Here is a 25,944-nt window from a genome sequence, read left to right on the forward strand (position 1 = left end):
GTGTTTCAAAACTGATTGGCATTAGCCTGTTAGTTACTTTTATATAAAAACAACTTAAAAATTCATTTTCGAGTGTCTTGATTTTAAAGACCATTCCAGACATCTGTTCCTCCTGGGTCTACTGGATCGATGTGTTAAGTTCTGGAGAACTAGGGAATAAATATAGCACACTCCACTTCCAAAAAAGATGACAGCCATTATCACTGTTTAAGGCACTTGAGGAGAGCCTAAGTAGATGCACCCTAGATGAATACCTTACACTTGTTCTCTCTCTCATTTTCTTCCATATCTTTCAGTGTAGAGAGATAAATGTAATAGCAATGATATTTCCTTAAATGCTTACTATCAAGCCATGTGTTATGTCCTGTTAGGATTCATAACAGTCCTATGAAGATAGGTAGTATGATGCCCATTTCACACATTGGGAGGCTGAGACTCCCCAAGAGGTCACCTGATTAACCCCCTGACACCTCTTGATTGATCGATCCTTGTCATTCCCCTACCACCTTGTTCCCTTCTGCACATCACTGCTGGTCCCATCTGTGTTCTTTATAACATTCTCCTCCAGACACACCTTCTAAGAGTCCACACTGCATAGGGATAAAGCCCAGATTTCAACATGTGTACAGGTTGACCCCGACTTCTTTAACTTTATTCCCCACAACCTCCTTACAAGAATCTGCACTAGATTCTTACACAAAAGTGTACTTCCCCAGCTGTTTCTCCTGCAAATGGCTATTATTTGCCAGACACTCCGTTAGGATCGTAGGTAAAGTTCTTACCTTCAAAACTTTAGACTAGTAGCAAGATAGATGTGCACATACATCACTTCTCCTTAACTTTTATGTATCTAATCCCAGATTGGCTTACAGCATTTGCCCTTGGTGAAAGTTTCCCGTACCATTCGAGGCAAAAGTTGATTCCACCTTTCTCTGAATGAAGCCTGAACTGACTGTACCAAATATTTATCTTCAAGTTTTAATTTTATTTTCATGTGCCTGGATCTTAAGCCCGCTTCTCGGTTATAGACTCTATAGGCAAAGTCTGTGATTTTAATATATCTTTGATTTTTAAATTCTATTTTTAAAGAAAAGGTTAATTTGTAAAAAATCTATAAAATGTCATAAAGAAATTTCAGCATTGGGCCACCATATTTTTTTTTTAATTTTTTTTTTAACATTTATTTATTTTTGAGACAGAGGCAGAGCATGAACGGGGGAGGGGCAGAGAGAGAGGGAGACACAGAATCGGAAGCAGGCTCCAGGCTCTGAGCCATCGGCCCAGAGCCTGACGCGGGGCTCAAACTCACAGACTGTGAGATCGTGACCTGAGCTGAAGTCGGACACTTAACCGACTGAGCCACCCAGGCGCCCGGCGCCCGGGCCACCATATTTTTAATATATTGCATGATGGTCTGAGACCACATGTGTTAAAGTATAAAAAATTAGGTTGGCACACAAAAGTGGCATGTCATTTGTTTTTCTGGATGTTTAAAAAAAAACCTCTGGCACCAAGGTTTTTTTTTTTAATTTTTTTTTAATTGAATTAATAATATTACTGTGATACCTTCCTCTTCACTAGTTATTAGCACAGGAAGAAAGCCTTTTGAACATGAACCAGGCCTTTAAAAGACGCTAATAAATATCTTGAGTGCTAGTCCTTCAAGTTATGGGACTTGTTAAAAATACCATAAATGGTAAGTGAATGAGCAAATGGAGTCCTGACTAGGGAGGTTGGAAACCTGTTCTATTCCTGACACAAGCCACTTAAAGGGGGGTGACTCTGATGTCAGAGGCACAGTGAACCCCGATGTCTTTGCGTGCCAAATGTGGCCCCGATTTCTTTGTCCGCTATGATGCATGCCAAAGGATGCATCATAGCAGACATTGTGGGTTTTTGACACATTAAATACTTTTATGGGTGCCTCTCCCCATGTTGTGTTAGTTGAACTTCATTCATCTGTTGGTTTATAGATAAATTTATTTTCTCATAGTTCTGGAGGGTGGAAGTCCAAGGTCAAAGTGTTGGCACATTTGGTTTCTTCTGAGGCTTCTCTCCTTGGCTTGCAGCTGGCACCTTCTCGCTGTGTCCTCATACGGTCTTTTCTCTATGTGTGCATATCTTTGCGTGTGGGGTCTCTCTGTCTGGATCTTCTCTTTAAAGCCAGTCAGCTTGGATCAGGGATCACTCAAATGGCCTCATTTTAACTTCATCACCTCTTTAAGGTGCATACAGTTATATTCTGTGTATGGGGAGTTAAGGCTTCAGCATTTTGAGGATTTTGAGGAGACACAATTTAGCACATAACATCTATTTAAAATAACCTTCATTTATTTTATATAGAGACTAGTAAAAAGAAGAAACCAAAAATAGCCTTCTACCTAGCTAGTGCCTATTGTTAAAGAGGGAGGGTAAGAACATGAAAAGATAATTCAAACTGTATTCAAGGTTGTAAAAGGAAATTGAATGAGGCAACCTCTTTAAATATATTTACACAAATGCTTACTATGCAGAGTCCAGGTACATTTTTTCTCTGATCTTAATGTATCACACAAAACACAGATCTCTCGGTATCTACACACCCTCTGTATGACTACATTGTATTCCATTGTATATGTCCTGTATTTTAATGTAACTAGTGACCATTTAATGGGCATTTAAGTTGTTTTTAGGTATCTTCCCCAATCCTTGCCTCCATTACAAATAATGGATTTGGATTCCTTTTAAATACACATTATGGAGAGAAGAGGGATGAGCTACCTAATAAAAACAACTGGCATTCGGTTTGGGTAAAGGCAAGCCTTTGTTTTTCACCTTCCTGTTTATTGGCCCTTCTTAGTTGCTGTGAAAGGTATTTCAGTCTTTCTTACCCTCCAGCCCCTGACCATATGCCACAACGTCCTTCCTGAATAATGTGGAAGGAGGGGCTTCCCCTGGCAGCATTAGGTCATATCACGCCGCTGTCCTTCCTCCTACGGAAGAAAGGTCTATCTGAATCATGAACAGGCAGAAACTATTTTTAGTTAAGTAGAACAGTTTTTCTTGTAAGAATTGCTGTTTCCGTGCCCACGATGGCACATGAATCCTTTCTGGCTGCTTCTACCCTTTGGAGAGGGGCCAGCTTTCTAATGGAATGTAAGCAGTCTTACTGCTAATCAAGATTTACAGCTGAGACTGAGATGCCTGGCCGCTCATTGGATTTGCAGACCCTCTAAGCTAGCAGAGGCGACTCTGAGAGGAAGTGCAGTGCAGAGGCCACCCGTCCTGTTCTCCAGGCCCTCCCTCCGTCCTCAGGCCCGGCCTCTCAGCCACGGGTATCATCTGGCATTATTTTGTAAGCTGTGCCACGGTGCAGATGTTCTTTGCTGAAGAATTACTTTCATTTCTGACTCATTTCAGGAAATGAGGCAGTCTATCAGAGGTGTTCTTCATTTTCAGACCCATGGAGAATTCATTTTCTCCTGGAATTTCTAACCACATGTGGGCAGTGCTTTATTTACCCAGATGTGAGAAATAACAGTAATGAACAGCCCTCTTCCAAAGCAGGCCTTACTTCCCGGCAGAATCCAATGTGAAGACCCACAGGAGCTTATGCTCTTATTAATGTAAATATTTCTGAGGTTTTGGTTTTGTGTGATGCTTGTGGACATGCTGTGTGTATGGGCTTCGGTGCAAGAAAAATATAATTTAGCAACAGAGTTAAAAGGTAGTCTGGAGTGTTTCTAATTACTGTTTGTTTAGTTCACCATTGCCCTAATAAGTGGATTTAAGTAACCTTGGGGGTAGGGAATGTAATGTTCATATTCTAGTTAGCCATGCAAATCAAATTCTAACTCAGTATTGCAGAGAACACGCCATGGAGTCATTTTATATGTATTCCACTGAATTTTAAATTTAGAACTGAGAGCATTTTGGAATGGGCATTTTCTACCTGCCCTGCATCGGCATGAATTGTGTACATGTCCCAAATCAACTCTACTGTGTGCTACAACCTTATTAAAATTTTTTTCAATGTTTATTTATCTTTGAGAGAGAGAAAGAGAGAGAGAGAATGAATGAATGAATGAATGAGCAGGGGAGGAGCAGAGAGAGAGGGAAACATAGAATCTGAAGCAGGCTCCAGGCTCTGAGCTGTCAGCACAGAGCCCGACATGGGGCTCGAACCCACAAACTGTGAGATCATGACCTGAGCTGAAGTCAGAGGCTTAACCAACTGAGCCATTGAGGCACCCCACTACAACGCCATTTAAAATCCATCAGTGGTCTTTGACATTCAGTTCTCTTTTTAATTTGAAATAAAAGAGAGGGAGAGACTTAAAAGTTTCTCTTTCCTTTTTTTCCCCATCTTTCAGTGGCTGTAATAGGAAATGTATTAAGGGGACGTAGAGCAGTGGTTCTCTCAACCTTGGCTGCACCTTGGAATCAGCCTGGGAACTTTAAAAACTACAGATGCCTGGGTCCCACCCACAGAGATTCTGGGTTAACTGTTGGCATGCAACCTACCTTGGGATTTTTCAAAAGCTCCCCAGTGGGTGTTATTGTGCTCTAGATGCTGAGAACCACAGACATGAGAGACCTCTCATCCAGGGGTTCCCAGCTCTGGCTGCAGACTAACATCACCTGGAAAGCTATTGAAAGAAACACAGATGCCCCCCCAGTTGAAACGACATTTCTGGAGGAGGGAGCCAGTATTGCTTGAAAGCCCCCAGATGATTCTGATGCACAGCAAGGGTTAAGGCAAGCTGACATAATCTAACTATCGCATGTCACAGGTGAGAAAAACATGGTCATATCCCAGTTGTTGCAGGAGCAAGTTTGGGACTCAGGTCTGACCCTCCAACTGGTCTCTGCTGCTCGACACCACCCCCTGGTATTTGTCCGTTGTATTTATTGATGCTTCCTCATCCTTCAGGTGATGTTCCTGCCTCCAGGAGGCCTTTTCTGACTCCTCATACTCTCCACTCATCCAGTCGGGGTAAGATGCCCTTCTTTTATATTTGAACAGCGCCTCAAGCTCTCCTCTAAGACTGTCAACTCCGGGATGACAGGAGTCGTCCTTTCTGTAACATGGTGGCAAGGTGTAGGCTCCCAGATAATTTGTTGAGTCGAGGTTCCCTGATTCTTTATTTTTCAGTTAGTGCACATGGACTGCTAACGAGAATCCATTTCTATATGTTACCTTCTGAAAATAGCTTCTGAAAGCAAAAGTCATTTATTTTTCTAGGGCCCACTGTCCTGTGGGTCAAGATCTCATACACAAGGACTCCCCATCCCTACCTTCCAGAACAGAGGTTTTGGAGAAAAAAGAATTCACGGGGCTTTTGATAACAATGAAAATAAAATTTCAGTGACCTCACAAATTGTTACTTAAAACATCTGGGGACTTTTGGATAACGTACTTATGAGTGTGTATGGCATCAGTGGAAGGGAGTATGTGGCATTTATTTTAAGACAAAAAGTTGTATGAGGAAAATAATGCTATTTCATGGAAATATGTTTTAGAGATTAAATTATGTCCTTTATCATACTGCATATAAAACTCTGAGAAGCCACATTCTGTTAGCATAGCTGAATTAAATCCTTTAGCTTCTCTGGATTCATACATTAAATTCTTTTCAGTTGATTTAAAAAAAAAAACTGTCTTCTGTCATCCCACTTTACTTAAGGTCATGCTTGGTCAGTGTCTTATTTTTATTTGAAAAACATTTCCAGGTTTGCAGTATTTGTGTTTATTCTTGTAGCTGTACCAGAGATTTGTCTCAGAAAGCAGATTGCAACTAGTATCTCTTCAGTTGAAGAGGCCAGGAGGCTGCACACAGGAGTAACAGAGAATTTGAAGCTTATGTGGAGAATTTGAAACTTTTGGAGCCTAGACTATAAACTGGACTGAGTTATAGGGTAAATGTGAAAATGATGTTAAGACGTTGCAGCCAGGAGAGAATGATGGGAGTGTGTGGGCTCGTTCTGAAGTCTTAGACTTCTAGGCTACTGCTTTATCCACTCAGGTTATGATCTCATGGTTTTGTGGGTTCGAGCCCCATGTCAGGCTCCGTGCTGACAGTGCAGAGCCTGCATGGGATTCTCTGTCTCCCTTTCTACCCCACCCCCCTTCACAATGTCTCTCTCTCAAAATAAAAAAATAAAAAAAAAACTTAAGAAAAAGGAAAGTGGCAGTGTGGCCGCAGGTAAGTGAAGCCACCATATAGTCGGGAATCTTCCTTAAACAAATATTCTTAAAAATTTCAGGAAAAAGTTAAGTCATTTAGCTGGAGGGAAATGTAAAATGCTTTTATATTAAAATATTTTTGATTATACTGTGGAATATAAAGTGCTACATTTTGCATGACTTTTTTTTTTAAAGGTGAAATATGAAATTTTAGAGAAGCACTTCTGTCATGTCTCTCCTTTGCTGTTATTTGGGTGGAAAATGAATAGACTGATAAAATTTTGCTAAGGAACCAGCCTCTATCATGCTAATTTCAGAGGCTCAGCAGTATACTGTGGAAGAGAAGGGGAATGGGGGAGAGGAGATTTATTAAACACATAAGACACAGTGTTCAGTGTTTCAACCATGTTGTGTCATCAAATCTTTAGGACTACCCTGCAAATTAGGACTTAATTCACACCAGCTTTTATGTGCGAGGACATATATATGCACCTGTCCACTACGGAGCAGAGCCAGAATTTAAATCCAGGTCTGTCTGATTCCAAGGTCCCTGTAATTTTCTTACTAACATGACCTCTTAGTCATGAGAGTGGAAAAGTCTCCAGAGGAGAGTATTTACTGGTAGAAGTGGGCTGACTTTCAGCTTCCTTTACAGTTGTTATTGAACGTTAATAGGTTAACATTTATAAGCTTCTGTGACATGGTTAAAAGCACTTCTTCATAATGTTCTATAAAGTTCTGACTTTAAAACGGCATGCCGTTGTTGCAGTGGTGTAGAGTTCAGGCGTATTCATTGCCATGATTTGAAGAGGGGAAAGGAATAGTCAGCAGTGACCATTTTTGGTCCAAACACAGGCAGAATTTTGTAAATTCATCTCTCAGATGTCACGCATTTGACTTGAGGGAGGCAGCAAAGCAAGATGGTTGATAGTTTGCACTTTGCCATGTGATTCCTGGGTTTGAGAGGCCTGGCCCTGTTGCCTACTAGCTGTGTGATCTTGGGCAAGTCACCTAACCCCTTGGTGCCTTAGTTTCTTCATCAAAAAGGCAGGGCTAATAATAACTTGATTAAACTTGCTGTTTTGAGAATTAAATAACATAAGGCATATAAAGAGCTTGGAACATTGTGTGAGAGAAAGTAAGTGCTCAGTAGATGTTTAGCTATTCTCAGTGGACAGAAGCTAGATGCTACATGACCCAGCAACCCCACTGCTAGGTATTGACTTGAGAAATGAAAACCCATGTCGACAAAAGACCCTCTAGTAAAAGTTTATAGAAGTTTTATTCATAATTAGCAAAACGTGGAAATAACTCAAATGTCCACCAGCTGGCAAATGGATAGGTTATGGTACATCCACACAATGGAATAGTGTTCAGTAGCAAAAAGGAACAGATTACTGATCCAGGCCAACAGCATGGATAAATCTCAAAAGTGTTCTGCTTAGTGAAAGAAGCCAGATAGAAGAGGCTGTGTATGATTTGATTCCGTGTATATGACATTCTGAAAAGACAAAACTGTAGGGAGACATCGGATGGTTGCTTGCCAAGGACCAGAAGCAAGCAGAGAAGATTGAGTGTGGAGGGGCAAGGGAAGGCTCTTTGGGGTGATGGAAATACTCTGTATCTTAATTGTCCTGGAGGTTACATGACTACACATTAGTCAAAACGCATCAGACTTAGGGTATATTTTTTCCCCGTGTATAATAAGTTAAACCTTAGTAAACCTGATTAATAATAATAATAAAAAAAAGTCAGGTGCTGCATCATATGACAAATAGTGGGAGAAAAGGGGTTTAGAAACAGTAATCGGAAGTGGCAGAAACTGAAGATATTTTGCAGTTTCAAGGACTATGGAAGATGGGTGGAATGATTTCATTAATTTTCCTCTCACAGGCTGTGAGTTAGAAAAATATAGAAACCTGTGGAATGGTTCTGTCCTACCCAAGCATACCTGATTCTCTTTGCTGTGCTCACTGGTCTGCTACCCCATTTCTTTTAAGCCTACCCACGAGAGCTGCTTGTATTTCTCAGGCCTGGGGATCTCCTGGGTTGCTTCCCAGGAGAATCCTGAAGGAGGGAGGGCTGGCTGTGTGATGAAGCATTCATGGAAACAGAGCGTTGGTGTTCTAGATGAACTGAAGGTTACTATTCCAGTTTATTAAGTAGTCTGAGTGCATTTATGGATAAGATATGTTATCACAGCCCATTGTTCATTCATCATGAGTCATGGAGGCCCTGGCCCTTGATCACGGAGCTCATGCTTATCGTTAGCAGCACTGGGCACAGCTGACCACTCCCTCCTTCCTGAAATTCTTTCTGTGCGTGGCTTCTGTGGTGCTGCTCCATTTTGATTCCGCTTGCAACCGCGCTTGTCTTTTCTGTCCCCTCTGCTGGATCCTTCTCTTCCTAGTCCTGGCCTCTAAACGTTGGAGTGGCAACAGCTTTGTGCTCTGGCCGTTTCCCATCTCAGCTCACTGCTTAGGTGATAGTCATTTCCATCTATTTGGTGATGACTTCTATATCTGCCTCCCCGATCTCTGTCTCTCCCTGGCTTTTCAGCTGCTTGCTTTACCTCTCCACTTGGCTATACTCTTGCAAACATAGCATCTCCAAAACCAACTTCTGGTTTGTTTTCTAAACCTACACTTCCTCTTTTCATCATCTCGGCAGTGACTTCACCCACTTGCTCAACCCCTCAAACCTAAAGTCTTCCTGGATCGCTGCCTTTCCTTCACACCTCATGTCGGACCCATTAGCATCTATTCCAAGCCCAAGCACTCCTCATCTCCCAACTCGTACCTGAGTCTAAACCCAGGCCTTCACCATGTCTTGCTGGAACTTCGAATCACTTCCTCAGCCCTCTTCCTGCCTCTATTCATTACCTTATGGTCTGAGTTCACACAACAGCCACGGGGATTCTTCTGTATTATACTTTTATACTAGGTGCAGTGGCTTCTCTACAAACAGTATGAAGTGCAGCCTCCTAACCGTGTACTGTAAGGCCCCCGCCACCTCCTTGTCCCCATGTCTTCTTGCTATGCCTGTCTCTCATGGTGCTCCAGCTACACTGGCCCCTCACTGTCCCTTGATGTGTCCCCCTCCTTTCCAGAATGCTTTTCTCATCCTCCTCTCCACCTGCTCTGACCTCCCAACCCTTTTCTGTCTAGGATTCTTGCTCTTGGGGCTTCATTCAGTTCTCCTTCAGATGCCACCCCTTAGAGCTCGCTGTCCTCCCTTTCTCACCGATCCCAAATAGCACTGTTAACTCTCTGTTCCCTTCACGTGCTTTATTTGACTTCAGAGCATTTATCTCTACCTGAAATTAACTTTGTGTGTTTTGTTTATTGCCTCTGTCTCCCAGTAGGTCATAAGCTGCATAGGAACACTGTTGTGGTGCTCAATAAGTGTCTTTTGAATGACTGAAGGAATAAATGAATTAATGCTCAGATACCCCTATATTAAAAATTAAAGAACCTTCCTCAACCCTAATATCCCTCTCCGTCTCTCACCCCATTTCTCTATCTTTGTTAAGGGAGAATCCCTAAATGTTGTGTAGGTATACTACCCATTTCCTCTTCACTCTGCTGCGATCTGGGGTCTTTTCCCTTCACTCTGGTGTAATTTCTCAGGGTCATTCAAGCTGTATGTGTTGCTGCTTCTAGTAGATACATTCCTGTCCTGTCTTACATTTAGTTTTTTTTTTAAGTTTATTTATTTATTTTTGAGAGAGACAGAGATGGCACGAGCAGGGGGAGGGGGAGAGAGAGAGAGAGAGAGAGAGAGAGAGAGAGAGAGAGAGAGAGAATCCCAAGCAGGCTCTGTGCTGCCAGCGCAGAGCCTGATGTGGGGCTCGAACTCATGAACCAGGAGATCATGACCTGAACTGAAACCAAGAGTTGGACGCTTAACCAACTGAACCACCCAGGTGCCCCTTACGTTTAGTTTTATTATGGAACATCAGTTTCCTGAAAAGGGACTTTTTCTGTGTTGTTACCTGTTAATGTCTTCTGCATCTCGCACAGTGCCTGGCACATAATAGGTGCCAGAAGTGGCGTTCTTGTGTTTATACGTGTCCTGTTGTGAGATGTTTGACATGAGTCCTCACTTCCAGTTTTTGTAAATGGAAAAAAAATTTTTTTTTTACTTTTGGCAAAGTGTTGTATATAATTATTTTTTAAAAGTTTATGTAAGTAGACAAGTAAATAATACAAGATTTGTTGTGAAAAAGAGCATGTCCCCCTCCAGTTTTTGTTCCTGAGAGGCAAGTATTTTTAACTTTAGCTGATTATGTTAACAATCACTTCTATATCTTTAATTAACATAAATTAACGTTTCAGTGGTTATCTACTGATGAAAAAGTTTAGCCCGGGTTCATCTACCCCTGCTCCTCTCCCCTCTCATGCAAATTTCCCAACCCCCATCCTCCCAATATTGTAATTGTATTGTAATTTTGGTAAGATCAATATGCAGCATTTACTTTGTTAGAACTATGTCGTACTTTCCACAAAGGAGCCCTGGAATGTAGTTTGATTACTTTTCCTCACAAAACTACACAGTGAATACTGTACTGACTTTTTTTTTTTTTTAATCTCTTCATTTTGGATGTATTTAGGAATATTCAACCTGAGACTCTACCCCAGTTGTAAATCTCTCAGTGGACCACATAGTGAATGCACCAAGTTCATCTGTTTGGAGTCAGTTCCTCTCAGACCCTTCTGATCTTGTCTCTGTCTAGGTTGCTTTCTTGGCCCCCAAACAGCTAGGGCTTCCCCTTCACTGCTCTCCTGCAGACTCCTTTTGCCTCTCTTGTATCGGAGCCACTGGTCTCTGGAACTTAATGACTTATTCTTTGTTGGTTTACTGCTTCACACAGTCTCCAGTTCCTTATGGAGGAAAGGTGTAAGAAGAGCTAAGTTTTTGAGACTTGCAGGTCTGACAATGCCTTTGTTCCCCTGGCTTTTAACTGACAGCTTGACTAACTTTATAATTCTTGAGCAGAAATCATCTCTACTGAGAATTTTGAAGCCTCTGCCTTCCAGTGTTGTTCTTGAGTAGTTCCTGCCATTTAGACTTAAAATCCTTGGTATGAAAAACTCTTTTGGGAAATTCCATTATGATGTACCTTGGTATGTTGTTCTCTTTGCATTTAATGTGCTGGAAGCTCAGCCTCCTCACTATGGAAACCCGGTCCCCTTCCCTCTCCCCATTCTTGTCTTATCTTTAAAGGGAAAACATCGTCCTTTAGTTTTGGGTGAAAGATGTCCTCCAGTCCTGGGGGGAAAAATGCCCTTTGATGCTGGGAAATTTCTTTCCTTTGCAATCACTTCCCCTCCATTTTCTTTGATGATGAACACTTTATTTTTTGGACTTGGCTATCGTGAATTGTTCCCCCAAACTTTCCATCTTTCCAGTTTTCCATCTCTTTTTTTATTCACCTTTCTTGGCCATTTCCTGAATTGTGTCTTTCAAGCCTTCTATTGACTTTTCAATCTGCCATCATTTTAATTTCTAAGATTTAATATTTTTATTTCTCTTTCTCTCTTTCCGATAATATCTTGTCCTTATTTCATGAATGTACTTTTTCTCAGATATCTGAAGATGCTAGAGTTTTGAATTTTTTTAAACTTTCTTCTTCCTGTGATTTTTCTCTCTCCTCCAAGTTGCTTTGTTGTTTCTCTGTTAGGTGTTTTACCTAATATCCAGAAAGTCTTATTGTTCCCTCCTGTTTTAGATTAGCTATCTAAAAGGATGACTGGAGGTTCTTTGATAGCATATTGTGTTTAGCTTCATTCTAGGATGACGTGGCTGAGGTATTTGTTTTTGTTTTGTTTAGGAAATCCTAATGTTAGTATTTTTACGTTTTTCATTTTTCATTTTTATTTGTTTATTTTTTGTTTGTTTGTTTGAACTGACCAGATTCTCCAGAAAAAAAGATGACTAGTGAGAAAGCCAAGTACAAGGCTAGGGTGTCTCAACATTCAGTAACAATTGTAGTGTGTAATCTCTCTTCAGTATGGAATCCCAATCCTCACTTATGCCTAGAATCCTCTAGTCCAAAAATCCCTTACTGACTCTTTTCAGACCAATCTTCTAGGTGGGGCATGGGGGGTTGGAGGCAGTTACTTCAAGGAGTGAGGGAGAGAATTGGGTCTCTCTACTTCTTAAATGGACTTTCAGCCAATTCTGTGCCCCACCTCCACCCCCACTTCCAGAGGAACCTGATGCTACCAGTCCCTCAGCCCCTTTATGGTTTATAATGTAAATGAAATTGCTTCTAGATAGTCCTGGTTTTGGATTGAGCTTTCTCCAGTCTGCTGAGCCATTGGCCACTAGTCTATTTGTTCTCCGGCTTCCAAAATTGTGTTACTATCTCTTCTCCTGTTCTCTTTATATCTGTTTATTTTCCAGTGGCGTTGAGGTTGAAGCAGGACTCTGTGCAGGTGTTTCATAGTCCACCTTTAAATGAAATCCTCACTTGACGTGTTTTTCTTTGTTGTTTATGAGGCATTTGATCACACTTGTGAATCTCTATTTTCACCGACTCTAGTTCTTTTCTTACATACAGTTGGGGTTGAGTGTGGTGGAACGCTCCCTGGACCATGAGTTGTTAGGAAACTTGGGTTCTGTTCCCAGATTTCACACTTAATCCTGTGCATTCTCTCTCATTGTTTTCTTGTCTGTCGTTCCAAGGCATTGAAGTAGATGACTCTGAGATCTCTTTGTACCCAAAAATTGCTTTTATTTGTAAGAAGTTGAGATAATCATGTGTAACTGAACACCAAGTTAGGAAACAGAGTTGCAGTAGCCAGCTGAAGAAATGCACAAGTTCAGCTTTTCCCTGTATTAGTCTCTGTAACTCTGGTATCTTAGAAGTCTCAAGTAAAATTGCAACCCACATTTCATGAACAAGAAACTGTTAAAAGGTTAAAAATTCTGAATTTTGTTTTCCTCTGCACTATTTTCAGCTGATAGCTCAGCTGCAAAGCATACTTGGATCCATGTTCTCGATAGGGAGATAAAGTGTTAGTTTTGAGCCAGAAGAACAGGGAAGATAATAGAGAAAGAGGTCTGTTTTTTCCCCTTTTACGTTCTAGCAGGGATGGCCATTCTTGGTAGCACCCCACCAGGAAATTGTCCTTCCTATGGAAGCCATGTGTGAGTACATGATAGCCACATCTGTATTTTCTCTCTCCTCCATGTTGCTATTTCTTGTTAGATGGAAAGACAGAGTGGACATTGCATGTCACTGTGGTTTTGACTGGCTGCTTTGATCAGTAACCCAGTGTGCTCAGCAGTGGTCATTACGGTGACTGAGGAGAAAATGTGATCTGTGAGGCCAGTGACCCTGTGGGCCAGAGACCAAGGTGAGGCTCCTTAAGGCAGTGCTTCCCAAACTGAGTTGCACACCAGAGCCACCCCTGCCCCCTGTTACTAACACAGAATCTCTGTGGGGTGGGACACAGGAATTGTTTTGTTAGAGTTTCCCAGGCTTTTAGGATGCGCTTAATTCTTATACTGACTCTGGGGAACTATTGTCTTAGGGACAGGAGGCCAAAAAGAAAATCAGACTCTTGAGCGTTTGCAGAGCTCTGGAAAAAAACCACAGAACAGAACCTGAGCCCTGCACACCTAGCCAGCTGACGCTCATATCAGTCCTGGAAAGGATTTCCGACTCTCACTGCTTTTCTCATGTTCATATTTCACACTCTTTTCCCTCATTCTTTGTAGATCATCTTGCTTTTTAAATCGCAAAGGGAATAGAAACCCTCAGGGGATGCTGCCTCAACTTCTTTTCTTCCCTCAAAAAAGAAACTGTGTGTGTGCAATGTGTAATGCACAGATAAATTTATGTTTACACTTAACTTTGGCTCCCCGATTAAGGTTAACCCCTCTGCCTGTGCCTCTCTCCATCAGTGACCCCTCCTGTGTATTTTTCTTTCACTCTTTCCATCAGTATTTGTGTGTGTGTGTGTGTATGAGTATGTGATATATGTAATATGAATACATATTTCATCTTACAGGACAAGGTGCAACAACAAAAATATGCCTTCCTCAACTCTGTGGCCAGCCTAGGTTTATTCATTCAGTCATTCATCTGGTTAGTCCATATTTATTAGAGCCAGCCATGTGCAGAGACCTGGCCAGGCACTGGGCTTCAACATCAGACTAAACAGATATAACCCCGGCTTGCACGATGCTTATGGTCTCTTTGTAACCAGAGTCCTTTAAAAATTATCATTCTTGGGGTGCCTGGGTAGCTCAGTCATTTAAGTGTCTGACTTCAGCTCAGGTCATGATCTCACGGTTCGTGAGTTCGAGCCCTGCATCGGGCTCTGTGCTGACTGCTCGGAGCCTGGAGCCTGCTTCTGATTCTGTGTCTCCCTCTCTCTCTGCTCCTCCCCTGCTCACGCTGTCTCTGTCTGTCTCTCAAAAATAAATAAATGTAAAAAAATTAAAAAAAATTAAAAATTGTCGTTCTTACTTTCCCCCTTTACAGAAAGAACACATGCTTGTGATCATAAATTTGAAAATAGCTTCCTAATGGGAAGCCACGAAAGGGTTTAAAGCAGAAGAGTACTGAATTTCGTTTTCAGAATTTAATTTACAAAGGTCACTTGGGCTACTGAAGGGGAAAGGATTGGGAGGGGGTGGAAATTGCTGGCAGGCAATCGGTCAGGGAATTTCTGCTCCAGCCCAGATCAGAGCTGCTTGGCATTGTAAGGAGGAGAGAGGAAGACAGACTCAAGATCTGTTCAGCATGATAGGTTGGTGAATATTTGGTTGTGGGGATGAAGAAGAAGGGGGAGTCCAGGATGACACCCAGGTTTCCGGCTTACCCAGCTGCGTGGATAGTAGCGTCATTTACTGAGACAAGAAATAATGGAGAAAGAATAGCTCTGTGCGTGTGTATAGACCTAAGTCCTGTGTGAATGCTCCGTGAGTCTGACATGTCTTGGAAGTTTCTAGGTGGAGGAGTCACATAAGCAGCTGGATGTATGAATCTGGAGTTGAGAAGAGACCACTTGAAATAGAGCAGTGCATTTGGAACCTTTAGTCTAAAGCTGCCAACAGATGCCGTGGGTAGATTACAGAGGAGCAGGCCACAGGTGGCCACCTGAATATTTTCAGAAGTCAAGCTCCAATCAGGAAGGATGCACCAACAGAGGGGACCAGAGAGATGAAAGAACCTCTAAGGGAAGAAAAGCAAGAGAAGGTGTCTTCAAAAACGGTTACAGTCAGCTGTGGCAAAGGTTGTTGTGATGTCAAATAAGGCACAAATGTAAAGCAGATGTTAGGTTCAGCCACGTGAAAATCATGGATGACCTTAGCCAGAGTCAGGTGGCAGGTGGTCACAAGTGGAGTCCCTGGGAGAGGGGTGCCAGCTCATCTAAAGCCCTGGCAAGAGTATTAAGGATTTTGGACTGTGTTGTAATGGAGTAGGTGCAGTGGAAAAGGCTGATTCAAGTTGTTTTTCCTTTCTATGATAGCCTCTTATCTTTATTGTTTTATTTTGGTTATCAGAGCAATATGTACTCATTGTAAAAGTTGAAAACATGTAAAATATGACTCACAGTGGAGCGTCTGACTCTTGATTTCAGGTTGGGTTGTGGTCCCAGGGTTATGGGATCGAGCCCCATGTTGGGCTCAGTGCTGAGTGTGGAGCCTGCTTAGGATTCTCTCTGTCTCCCTCTGCTCCTCTCCCCTGCTCACATGCCTACTTTCTTTCTGAAATTAAAAATAAAAATTAAAAATTAAATACAAATATGACTGACAACAATCTTTATAATTGCATTCCCTCATATATAACCACCGTTAATAGTTTGAGGTATATCCTTGCAGGTTCTTCTGTGAATGTGCTATCACATACATACATTGATACACATTTACTTTCTAAAAATTGGACTTATTGCCATAGAGTCTGCTAAAGCTTGTACTTTTACCTGTGTATTTCAGACCTTTCTTCACATAAAACAGATGTATATAGTCTGCTATTGTGCTGTAGTATATTCTCCAAATTTTTGAGTTTTATTTGGAAATCTTTGCTTTCTCACACTATGCTATACTGAACACACTTGTACATATTTACCTGTGCATTCCTTATATATGTGTGTGTGTGTACAGGAATCTTTGTAGAATAAGTTCCTAAAATGGAATTGTGGGGACAAAGGACATGTGCATTTGACATTTTGATAGTGTCACAGTGCCCAAGGAGAGGGGCTTTTTCTCTTCTCCTTTTCTTTTCTTTTTCTTTTCTTTTCTTTTCTTTTCTTTTCTTTTCTTTTTCTTTTTCTTTTCTTTTCTTTTCTTTTCTTTTCTTTTCTTTTCTTTTCTTTTCTTCTTTCTCTTTTTCCTTTCCTTTTTTCTCTTTTCTTTTCTTTTCTTTTCTTTTCCTCTCTCTCCCTCTCCCTTATCTTAGCTGGAAGAATTTTGAGCATGAAAAATGTCAACAAGGGGCAAATGAAGAGCAGGTTGGAGTCACAGGAAAAAGTAATGAATGTCTTCTAGAAAGAAGCCAGTGGGAATGGGAACCAAAGTGTGGGAGGAATCTTCAAGCCAAGGAGGAGAGGGTGGGAAGCAGGGTCCTCAATCACTGCAGCAGTCCCAGAACCTTGATGGGTGCTGGCACCAAATACTTGGTGGTTGAATGAATAAATGAATGTAGTTTGGTTGATTTGGCAGTGGAACTTCATGATGTTTCTCTCTGAAAGCATCTAGTTTTGTACTTTTTCTACAAATCAGAAGGTTAAGATTTCTTACTGAAACCGGTAAAGGAGAAGTTGGAGATTTGAAAAGCCCTTCTTGCTTGGCGAACCCAGTTGCCCAGGTCAGGCAGGACTCCCAAGACAGGGCGTCTCTAACCTTCCTCTCCAGTCACCTGCAGGGCCTGTTGATTTTAAGGCCTTAATATCCCTGGACTCCGTCTAATTCTTTTCATCCCCACTACCACCATCATTATGTTAGTTCCAGCCTGGATTTTCTTAGCAGCTTCTTAGATGGTCTCTTATGTCTTGTACATGGCTCAGAACTTGGTGTAGGGACCACCTACCTCCTCCAACCCCCCAGCCAGGCTGGCTCAGGAGCACCTTCCGAGCCTTGTGTGGCATCTCTTCTCCCTGAATGGTCACTTGTATGTTGCTTGCTTGTTTGGTTTTTTTTAATCTAAAACCTTCATATGTGAATGTCGTAACATTTTTACATCTCTAACACCTATAATGCTTAGCTCATGTTGCATGCTGCAAAAATGATTGATGTTATTTTGTGTGAAAGCCTGATGCTTATATAAACTTGGTACACAGAAAAAGGGGAGGGGATAAGGACAAAAGCAGGCTTGAGATGAACTCACAAAGGACTGGTAATTTAAGACATTTGATTCTGGAACAATCCTCAGGATTATTACTCCCTAGGGAAAGGCAATCTGCTCTAAGTGTCATTTGTATTAGTATTTCTGTAATTAGCATGTTAAATGCAGATTTTGAAAAATTGGAAATACCTCGCAACTCTAAGGTGATTTAGCTACATTCAGGTGATCTGTTTAGTTTTACAATCTCAAATAACTACTGTGTGGTATTTTCTAGAGTAGAAACACTTGAACCTCTTTAGTTGCATCTGGCCAGCTGGAGGATAATCACATGATTGAAGTCCCTGATGGGATTCTAAAAGAAATGGCCTTCCAGCCCATTAAATTAAGAGTTTCCAAATTAGGATTGGAATGTTCCTGTTTGGTTCTGCCTGCTTCCCCACCCCCATCACTGTGCCCCATGTCATCTATGGGAAGAGTACTGGGAGATCCTTACCAGCTGGTATTTCAAGTTACAGAATCAGAGTGTAATGAAAGAAAGAGACACACAGAGTTGGTTATTTTTCTGTGGAGCAGAGGGCCTGGGTTCATTCCCTAGGACCGTCTGGAGGGTGCTTGTCTGAGGGGTGCTTCTTGCTGTGATTCCTCTCTCCCCATCCAGGGTCTGTTTCCCTCAAATGGCTACCTACTCATAGCACATTCCCTGCATCCTCGGCAGTTAGGATGGCCATCCCTCCCACCACTGCTTCAGCAGAAGGGCACGACTGGAGCAGGGTCTGAGTGCTCACTTCCCCGAAGGCCACTGGGCTGTAGAAGAGTAAAAAGCAAGAGGATGAGGTCTTTGCTGCTAGGGTTGCACTTGACTCTGTCGTGTTTCTGCTGAGCAGTGGCAGCACAAGGGACAGTGGCCAAATATGAATTTAAATCACCTTGACCATATAGACATTCAGGTCTCTTTAGCCTAAAATAATATGTGGCACTATTAAAACTAATCCATTTGGAAGGAATTTTTGTCCTTCCAGTTCCTTATTTAACCGGCAGCTTAAAAAATATGCCCATACATCCAAAATTTAAGTAATGAGCATGATTTAGAAATATTTAAGTAATAATACAGTAGAGAATGCATAAAAATGGATTTACATGTTTCTTGAATCCTCTTTGTTTTCTGTATTAGACTGAATTTACAAACACTTAACCAATTTTTTTCAAGTTTGTTTTTTTTTTTTTTATTTATCAATTATTTGAGAGAGAGAAACAGAGCTCATGTGCAAGCCAGGCAGAGGAAGAGAGAGAGAAAGAATCTTAAGCAGGCTTCATGCTCAGCGCAGAGCCCGACACGGGACTTGATCCCATAACCCTGAGATCCTGACCTGAGCTGAAATCAAGAGTTGGACGCTCAGTGACTGAGCTACCCAGGTGCCCCACTTTCCTAATTTTTGATGTAACAGAACATTTAATAAACTGCTGTCAGCATTCTAATTTATTGGCATAGTCCAAAGGCTGTAACTGTTTTTAAAAAAAATGAAAAGAACTTCAGGAAGGTTCAAACATAGCATTTCCCCCCCTTTCATTATATAATACTTGTAGCTAATATTCATCTAGTATTTATATGTGTAGGTACCATGCTAAACATTTCACATGCCACAACTTATTTCATGTTCAAAACAACCCCAACAGTAAGTACTGTCATTCCCATTCTTCAGGTGTAGACTTCAAGGCATAGAAAGGTTGAATAAACTGCTCAAAGTCATAGTTAGGAAGTGGTAGGTCTGGGATTTGAACTCAGGTCTGTCTGACTCCAGCAGCCAGCTGTATAGAAGTTATGCATCCATTTGGTAAGTCATTCAGCAGATAACAATGGAGTACCTAACATGGCCCAGGTACTGTTCTAGGGAATTCGGCTGTGCTTGGGATTCAGTTAGAAACAAGGAGAAGTCTTTTCCTCATGGAACTCTCATAATATATAATAATAAAGCTATTATTAGTTACTAAAGGAAAGTACAGCAGGGCAAGGTGGCAGAGAACAGTGGCTTTTCTTTAGAGCTGGAAAAGTTAGGATTTCAGGGACAGCCTTTCTGAGGCAGGGATATTGAACAGAGACCTGAGTAATGCGAAAGAGCAACTTCTTAAGGCCACGGGGCAGTGTCATATGGCTACAGGCATAGTTTATGAGCTTCTAGGTTCCAATTCTGATTCTCCTGCTCATCAGCTGTGTGATCTTGGACAAAATATGCGACTTCTCTCTGCCTCTTCATTGGTGATGTAAAGGTAAATATAATATTTTTTAAAAGAACTTAGCTATAAAACAAGCACTGGAATGTAACACTCTTTAAGTGTTAGCTGGTAGTCTCTAGGCACTATGGGAATCGTGACAAGTAGCTGCTTTCTGGGTCTGTTATTTAAGTAACTTAAATCAGGGATGCCTGGGTGGCTCAGTTGGCTGAGTGACTTTGGCTCAGGTCATGATCTCATGGTTTGTCAGTTCAAGCCACCCTTCTGGTTCTGTGCTGACAGCTCAGAGCCTAGAGCCTGCTTCTGATTCTGTGCCTCCCTCTCTCTCTGCCCCTCCCCCACTCACACTCTGTCTCTCCGTCTCTCTGTCTCTCTCTCAAAAGTAAATAAACATAATTTTTTTTAAGTAACTTAAATATTAAAATTTGGGTAGTCTTTGAAAATTCAGCTGACAGGATTTATTGAGGAATTAAATGCAAGGGTATGGGGGAAAGGAGCCAGGGATGACTCCAATAGTTTTGGTCTGATTAATTTGGTTGATTTGGGGGCCATCTACTGAGATGGAGGAGATTTGGGTATAGCAAGTCTCTTTGGGGGGGAGAAGGTATACTAGAGGGTGACAATCAAGAACTTGGCTTGTAGTTAAGATTGAGTTACTTCTTAACACGTTCATGTTTTTTATTCACTGTAGAAAATTGGAAAACGTAGACAAATAATAAAATGAAAACACTTGATATCCCATTACCCATTATCTTTTGCTTAAATTTATTCTTACCCCACAGAAATTTAGGTCATACAGTATATATAGGGTTTTGTTTGTTTAAAGTTTATATATTTAGAGAGAATGTGAATGGGGGAGGGGCAGAGAAAGAGGGAGAGAATCTCAAGCAGGCTCATCTCAGCTAGCATGAAGCCCACTGTGGGGCTTGAAATCATGAACCATCAAAAATGACCTGCACTGAAACCAAGAGCCAGGAGCTTAACTGACTGAGCCACCCAGGTGCCCCTTTTGTTTGTTTTATATACACTTCCGTTTATTGGAAAATGGCTCCTGGCAAAGGGGAGAGGTGAAATATAGGCAAGGTGATAAGAGCCCTAGCCCTGTGAAATCCCTCTCCACCTGCCATCACAGACAGCAGGTATGGACTCAAGCCTTCAAAGAGCTCTCCAGCTAAGGAGGGTAGAGCATATGATAGATCTTGTTTCTGCTCTTCTGTCTTAGGACCCCCAGCACCTGCTAACCTGTACAATTTCATCCACAATTGTTAGCAGGTGGTTGTTGTTGTTGTTTTAAAACTATACAGTACTTTGTTTTCACTGTGGAGAGGGCACATCACCTAAAACTTACCATTGTGGCTGTTTTTAAATGCACAGTTCAGCGGTATTAAGTACATTTACACTGTTGTACAACGGTCACTAGCATCCATCTCTGGAATTTTTTTCATCACAGAAAACTGAAACGCTATACCCAGTAAACACAATTCCCCATGCTTCCCTCCTCTTAGCCTCCACAACCACTGTTTTTCTTTCCGTCTCTGAATTTGACTACTCTAGGGATATCAGATAAGTATTTGTTCTTTTGTGACTGACTTATTTCACTTAGCATCATGTCCTTAGGATTCATCCATGTTGGAGCATGTGTCAGAATTTGCTTTTTAAGGCTAAATAATACTGCATTGAATATTTTGTTTATCCATTCATGTGCAGGTGAGTACTTGGTCTGCTCTTACCTATTGGCTGTGGTGAATAATGCTGCTGTGAACAGGGTATATGGATATTTGTTTGAATTCCTGCTTTGAATTCTTTCGGCATATACTATATACAGCGAAAAATGTTTTTTAACGTTTTTATTTATTTTTGAGAGAGAGAGATAGAATGTGAGCAGGGGAGGGGCGGGGAGAGAGGGAGACACAGAATTTGAAGCAGGCTCCAGGCTCTGACCCGTCAGCACAGAGACTGATATGAAGCTTGAACCCACGAGCAGTGAGATCATGACCTAAGCCAAAGTTGGACGCTTACTTAACTGAGCCACCCAGGTGCCCCTAAATGCAGTTTTATAGTCTGCTTTTTTTTTTTTTACATTAAAGTACATTGTTAGAATTTTGTGTGAATATTTTTCTACAAAATTACTTTAAATAATTGCACTATATATTATCAGTAGCTATATTTTCATTGACTTAAGCAAGAATTGTTTCCTGGAGATAGAATTGTAAGACAAAGAGTATGACTAATATTAAAGGTTTTGCTACATTTGCCAAATTGCCAACCAGAAACTCATACGACCTGACATTAGCAAAATCTGTATGTATTCCATGCTCCTTTGCTAATATTAGGTATTGGTCATTATTTTCTGTCAATTTGATAATTTAAATCCTGGTTTTCCTTTTATGCAAAGTTAAGGTTCACTTTCTGAGTTTTTTTTGTAGCCGATTACTGGGAAGATACTGATTTGGTAAACGTTCAACTTGCGAGATGATGACAGATGATGGCCACCCATGGGATTCTTCCTAGTCCTTAATTCTCAGGCAGTTGCAAGCCTTTTGCTCTGTGTATATATGACAAGCTGTGTAATCAGGTTTTGAGTTCTTCTGTTTTGTGTGCTAAATACATTCTTAATAGTTAAAATTTCACAGTTCCTTATTTAGAATTCAAAAATCTAAAAAGTGCTGAAAAGAGGGCCACCTGGGTGCTCAGTTGGTTAAGCGTCCGACTTCAGCTCAGGTCATGATCTCATGGTTTATGAGTTTGAGCCCCTCATCCAGCTCCGCACTGAGAGTGTAGAGCCTGCCTGGGATTCTCTCTCTCTTTCCCTTTTCTCTCTGAACCCCTCTCCCCTCACTTACTTACTTTCTCTCTCTCTCTCTCTCTCTCTCTCTCTCAAAATATATAAATAAACTTAATAGAAAGTGCTGAAAAGAAATTTTTTGGTAATTCATTTGGTTATAAAACCTAACAGATCATAACACTGTGTGTCAGCTATACTCAGAAACAAACACCTGACAGATCTGAACTCATTTGGTGGAGGAACCCGACCTCCACCAGCATGAGACTGTTAACATATTTTATTTATCCCATTTAGAGTGACTGCTCATATTTTTGGCTGCAAAACATGACTTTGTTTGAGTAAGGGGTGCTGTCCCAGATCCCACTGAGAGTGCATATAGTGTATACATATTGGTTATTTTGAAACACAGTGGTTTGGGCATCAAAGATTTTGGATAAGGGTATATGGACCTGTAATTTTTCTTTTCTTGCATTTATATGTTCTCATCCCTCCTAGGCTTCAGAAACTGATTTTGAAATCAGACCTAGTCTGGTAGGTTAAGCGTGGAGTTACAACTCAATGTGCTTTAAGTTTAAGGACAATAAAAATTTAAGTGGGGTATCTTCTTTGATCCCCAGGGCATGTATAATCACTATAATCTGGGAACTGACAGGTCAGTGACTAGAACTAGGTTTTAGCTGAACTATAACTAACTGCAAACTTAGGGTAGCATTCAGCTGGGAACCCTGAGGGTCTTAGGAGGAGACCAGTTGAACTGTGAAGTGACAGTAATAGCTTTCCAAGATTGGAACTTTCCAATTGTTGGAACATATTTCTATAATTAATACCACTTGTCCTTTATAGAACATAAACCGTCTTAGCCAAGCTTTTAAAAAACAATATCAAATTGGTAAAATTAAGTAAAATCACTCTTCAGTTATATGATTATTACTCATGTTCTTAAGTCTACATTTTTAAAAAAGTATTTATTAAAATAGTGAAGGTTGCAGAAATGGAAAAGCTGACTTGAATTCATATGGAATTGTAAGGAGCCCTGAATAGCCAAAACAATTTTGAAAAAGAACAAAGTTGGAGGACTCACATTTCCTGATTTCAAAATTTACTTCAATGCTACTATAGTAATCAAAACAGTGTGGTAATAACATATGGGTAAACATCTAGACCAGTCCAGAATTAAATCTATACATCTACGGCCAATGGATTTTTGAAGTGTGCCAAGTACATTCAGTGAAGAAAGAAGAACCTTTTTATTTATTTATTTTTTAAATTTTATTGTTAACAGGTCAGTGTTCTTCCTGGTTCGCATTTTTATTTTTTTTTTTATTTTTTTTAACGTTCTTATTTATTTTTGAGACAGAGACAGAGCATGGACAGGGGAGGGGCAGAGAGAGAGGGAGACACAGAATCAGAAACGGGCTCCAGGCTCCGAGCTGTCAGCACAGAGCCCGACGCAGGGCTCGAACTCACAGATGGGGAGATCATGACCTGAGCCGAAGTTGGATGCTCAACCGACTGAGCCACCCAGGCGCACCAAGAAGAACCTTTTTAACAGATTATGTTGTGACATCTGGATTTCCACATGCACAAAGAATGAAGTTGGACTCAACCTTACATCATATACAAAAATTAACTCAAAATGGATCAACAACTTAAATATAAGAGCTAAAGCTGTAAAACTCTTGAAAACAGGGGTAAATCTTTATGACCTTGGATTTGGCGGTGGATTCTTAGACATGACACCCAAATCATGAGCAACAATAAAGTAGATACATTGCTGATGGGAATGTGAAATAGTAGAGCCACTGTGGAAAATAATTTGGTGGTTCCTCAAAAAGCTAAACATAAAATTATTATATGATTTAGCAATCCCATTACTAGGTATATACACAGAGGAATTGAAAATGAGACTCAGATACTTGTATGCCATTGTTCACTGCAGCATTATTCATAATAGACAAAAGGTGGAAACAACCCAAGTGTCCATCAACAGATGAAGGAATGATAAATAAAATGTGGTTTATTATACACACACACACACACACACACACACACACACATACACACAGTAGAATATTCAGTCATAGGAAGGAAGGAATTTCCGACACATGCTGCAACACGATGAACCTTGACATCATCATGCTAAGTGAAATAAGCCAGAAACAAAAGGTCAAATATTATATAATTCCACTTACATGAAATATCTAGGAGGCAAATTCATAGGGTCAGGAGTAGATGAGACGTTATTATGGCTTGGGCGCAGGGGGAAGTGGGAGTTACTGCTTGGCAGTTACAGAGGTCTCTGATGTGATTAATAAAAAGTGTTGGAAATAGTGGTGATGGTTGCACAATTTGTGAACAGAATTAATGCCACAAAATTGTACACTTGAAAATTGTGAAAATGGCAGTTTTTCTGTTTTTTGTATGTTACTACAATAAAAAATTTTTAAGATGGTAAAGGAGCTAATGAGTTGGAATCTGAGAGGTTTGTGACATACATTGGGCTTTTCTGTAGAAGCATTAGCTAATCTGGGTGGGATGTGAGAATGAATAATGTGATGATTGTTCCCAGCTCTCCAAAAGGAGACAAGTTTAACTTCCAGGTATATTTTTGGGGCTGAATTATTGAGGGAGGGTTGTGGGAACAGGGAGAGGCAGTGCATAAGAGGAGCTAAAACACTAATCCTAGAAATATAACAAGACGAAGAAAATTATGCTTATCAGAGCTCTTCTCGGGGATAATATAATAATAATATGTGTCGATGGAAGAAATCCTTAGGGTTGCCACCAGGATAGGGCTGGAAGGGTGAGATGCCCTAGCATCAGATGCCCTCACTGAACTGTGTGAGAAATAAGTCCACCGACCCAACCAAAGAAGGGACATGGAGACTCGGAGCACAGTGAAGTGAGGCTTAATCAGTGTTCTTGCAAGAGCGGGTGTCTGATGATAGGCATACTCGGGGCAGTTACAGCAGACAATTTATCTCCTAGTGTGCAAGCCTCCCCTCATTGGCTGAGTACTACAGAGGTGACAGCCTTGCCCGGAAGTTGCCTATGCCCATGTAAGGCAAAACGTAGTCTGATTGGAACAAATGTACATTCTGTGAGGTGACGCAGGGACTTCGGTTCTTTGGTGCCTGCTTATTGTAAAGCCCGTGAAAATAAGCCTGTGAAACAAAGAGGGGAAGAACCAGGAAGTGAAGTGTCCAAGGGTTGGGGACTCCGTTGTGGGGTAGCGGTGTTCGTACATATTTCCAATAGGTTGTAAACCTATTGTTAGCTAGACAGCACAGCTTTTGTTTGGTATTTCTGAAATTGAATCATCACCCTTACTTCTCACACTGTCCCTCTTTTGTTCTTCTGAGGAGTCCCTTGTCCTGTGGGAAGAAGCACATTCCTGTTTGATGCATTGCTAGAGCAGTGGGCAGGTTGGAGGAGAGGCAGAGATCCTCCTTTTCATAAATA

The 25,944-nt window shown here is 41.1% G+C and overlaps 1 protein-coding gene across 2 annotated transcripts in view; it reads left to right on the forward strand.

The window, feature by feature from the left end:
- Positions 1 to 25,944, forward strand: part of ANO6 (anoctamin 6) — a 194,031-nt gene that overhangs the window by 42,231 nt on the left and 125,856 nt on the right. The window contains exon 2 of one of the 2 annotated variants that reach the window (XM_042992140.1): positions 4,913 to 4,975. The exons of the other annotated variant lie outside the window; for it this stretch is intronic. Coding sequence (XP_042848074.1) covers positions 4,913 to 4,975 — 63 coding nt within the window. The remainder of the gene's footprint in view (positions 1 to 4,912; positions 4,976 to 25,944) is intronic. 2 annotated transcript variants of the gene reach the window in all.

The sequence above is a fragment of the Panthera tigris genome, chromosome B4, assembly GCF_018350195.1.
Source record: "Panthera tigris isolate Pti1 chromosome B4, P.tigris_Pti1_mat1.1, whole genome shotgun sequence".
In the NCBI taxonomy this organism is placed as follows: domain Eukaryota; kingdom Metazoa; phylum Chordata; class Mammalia; order Carnivora; family Felidae; genus Panthera; species Panthera tigris.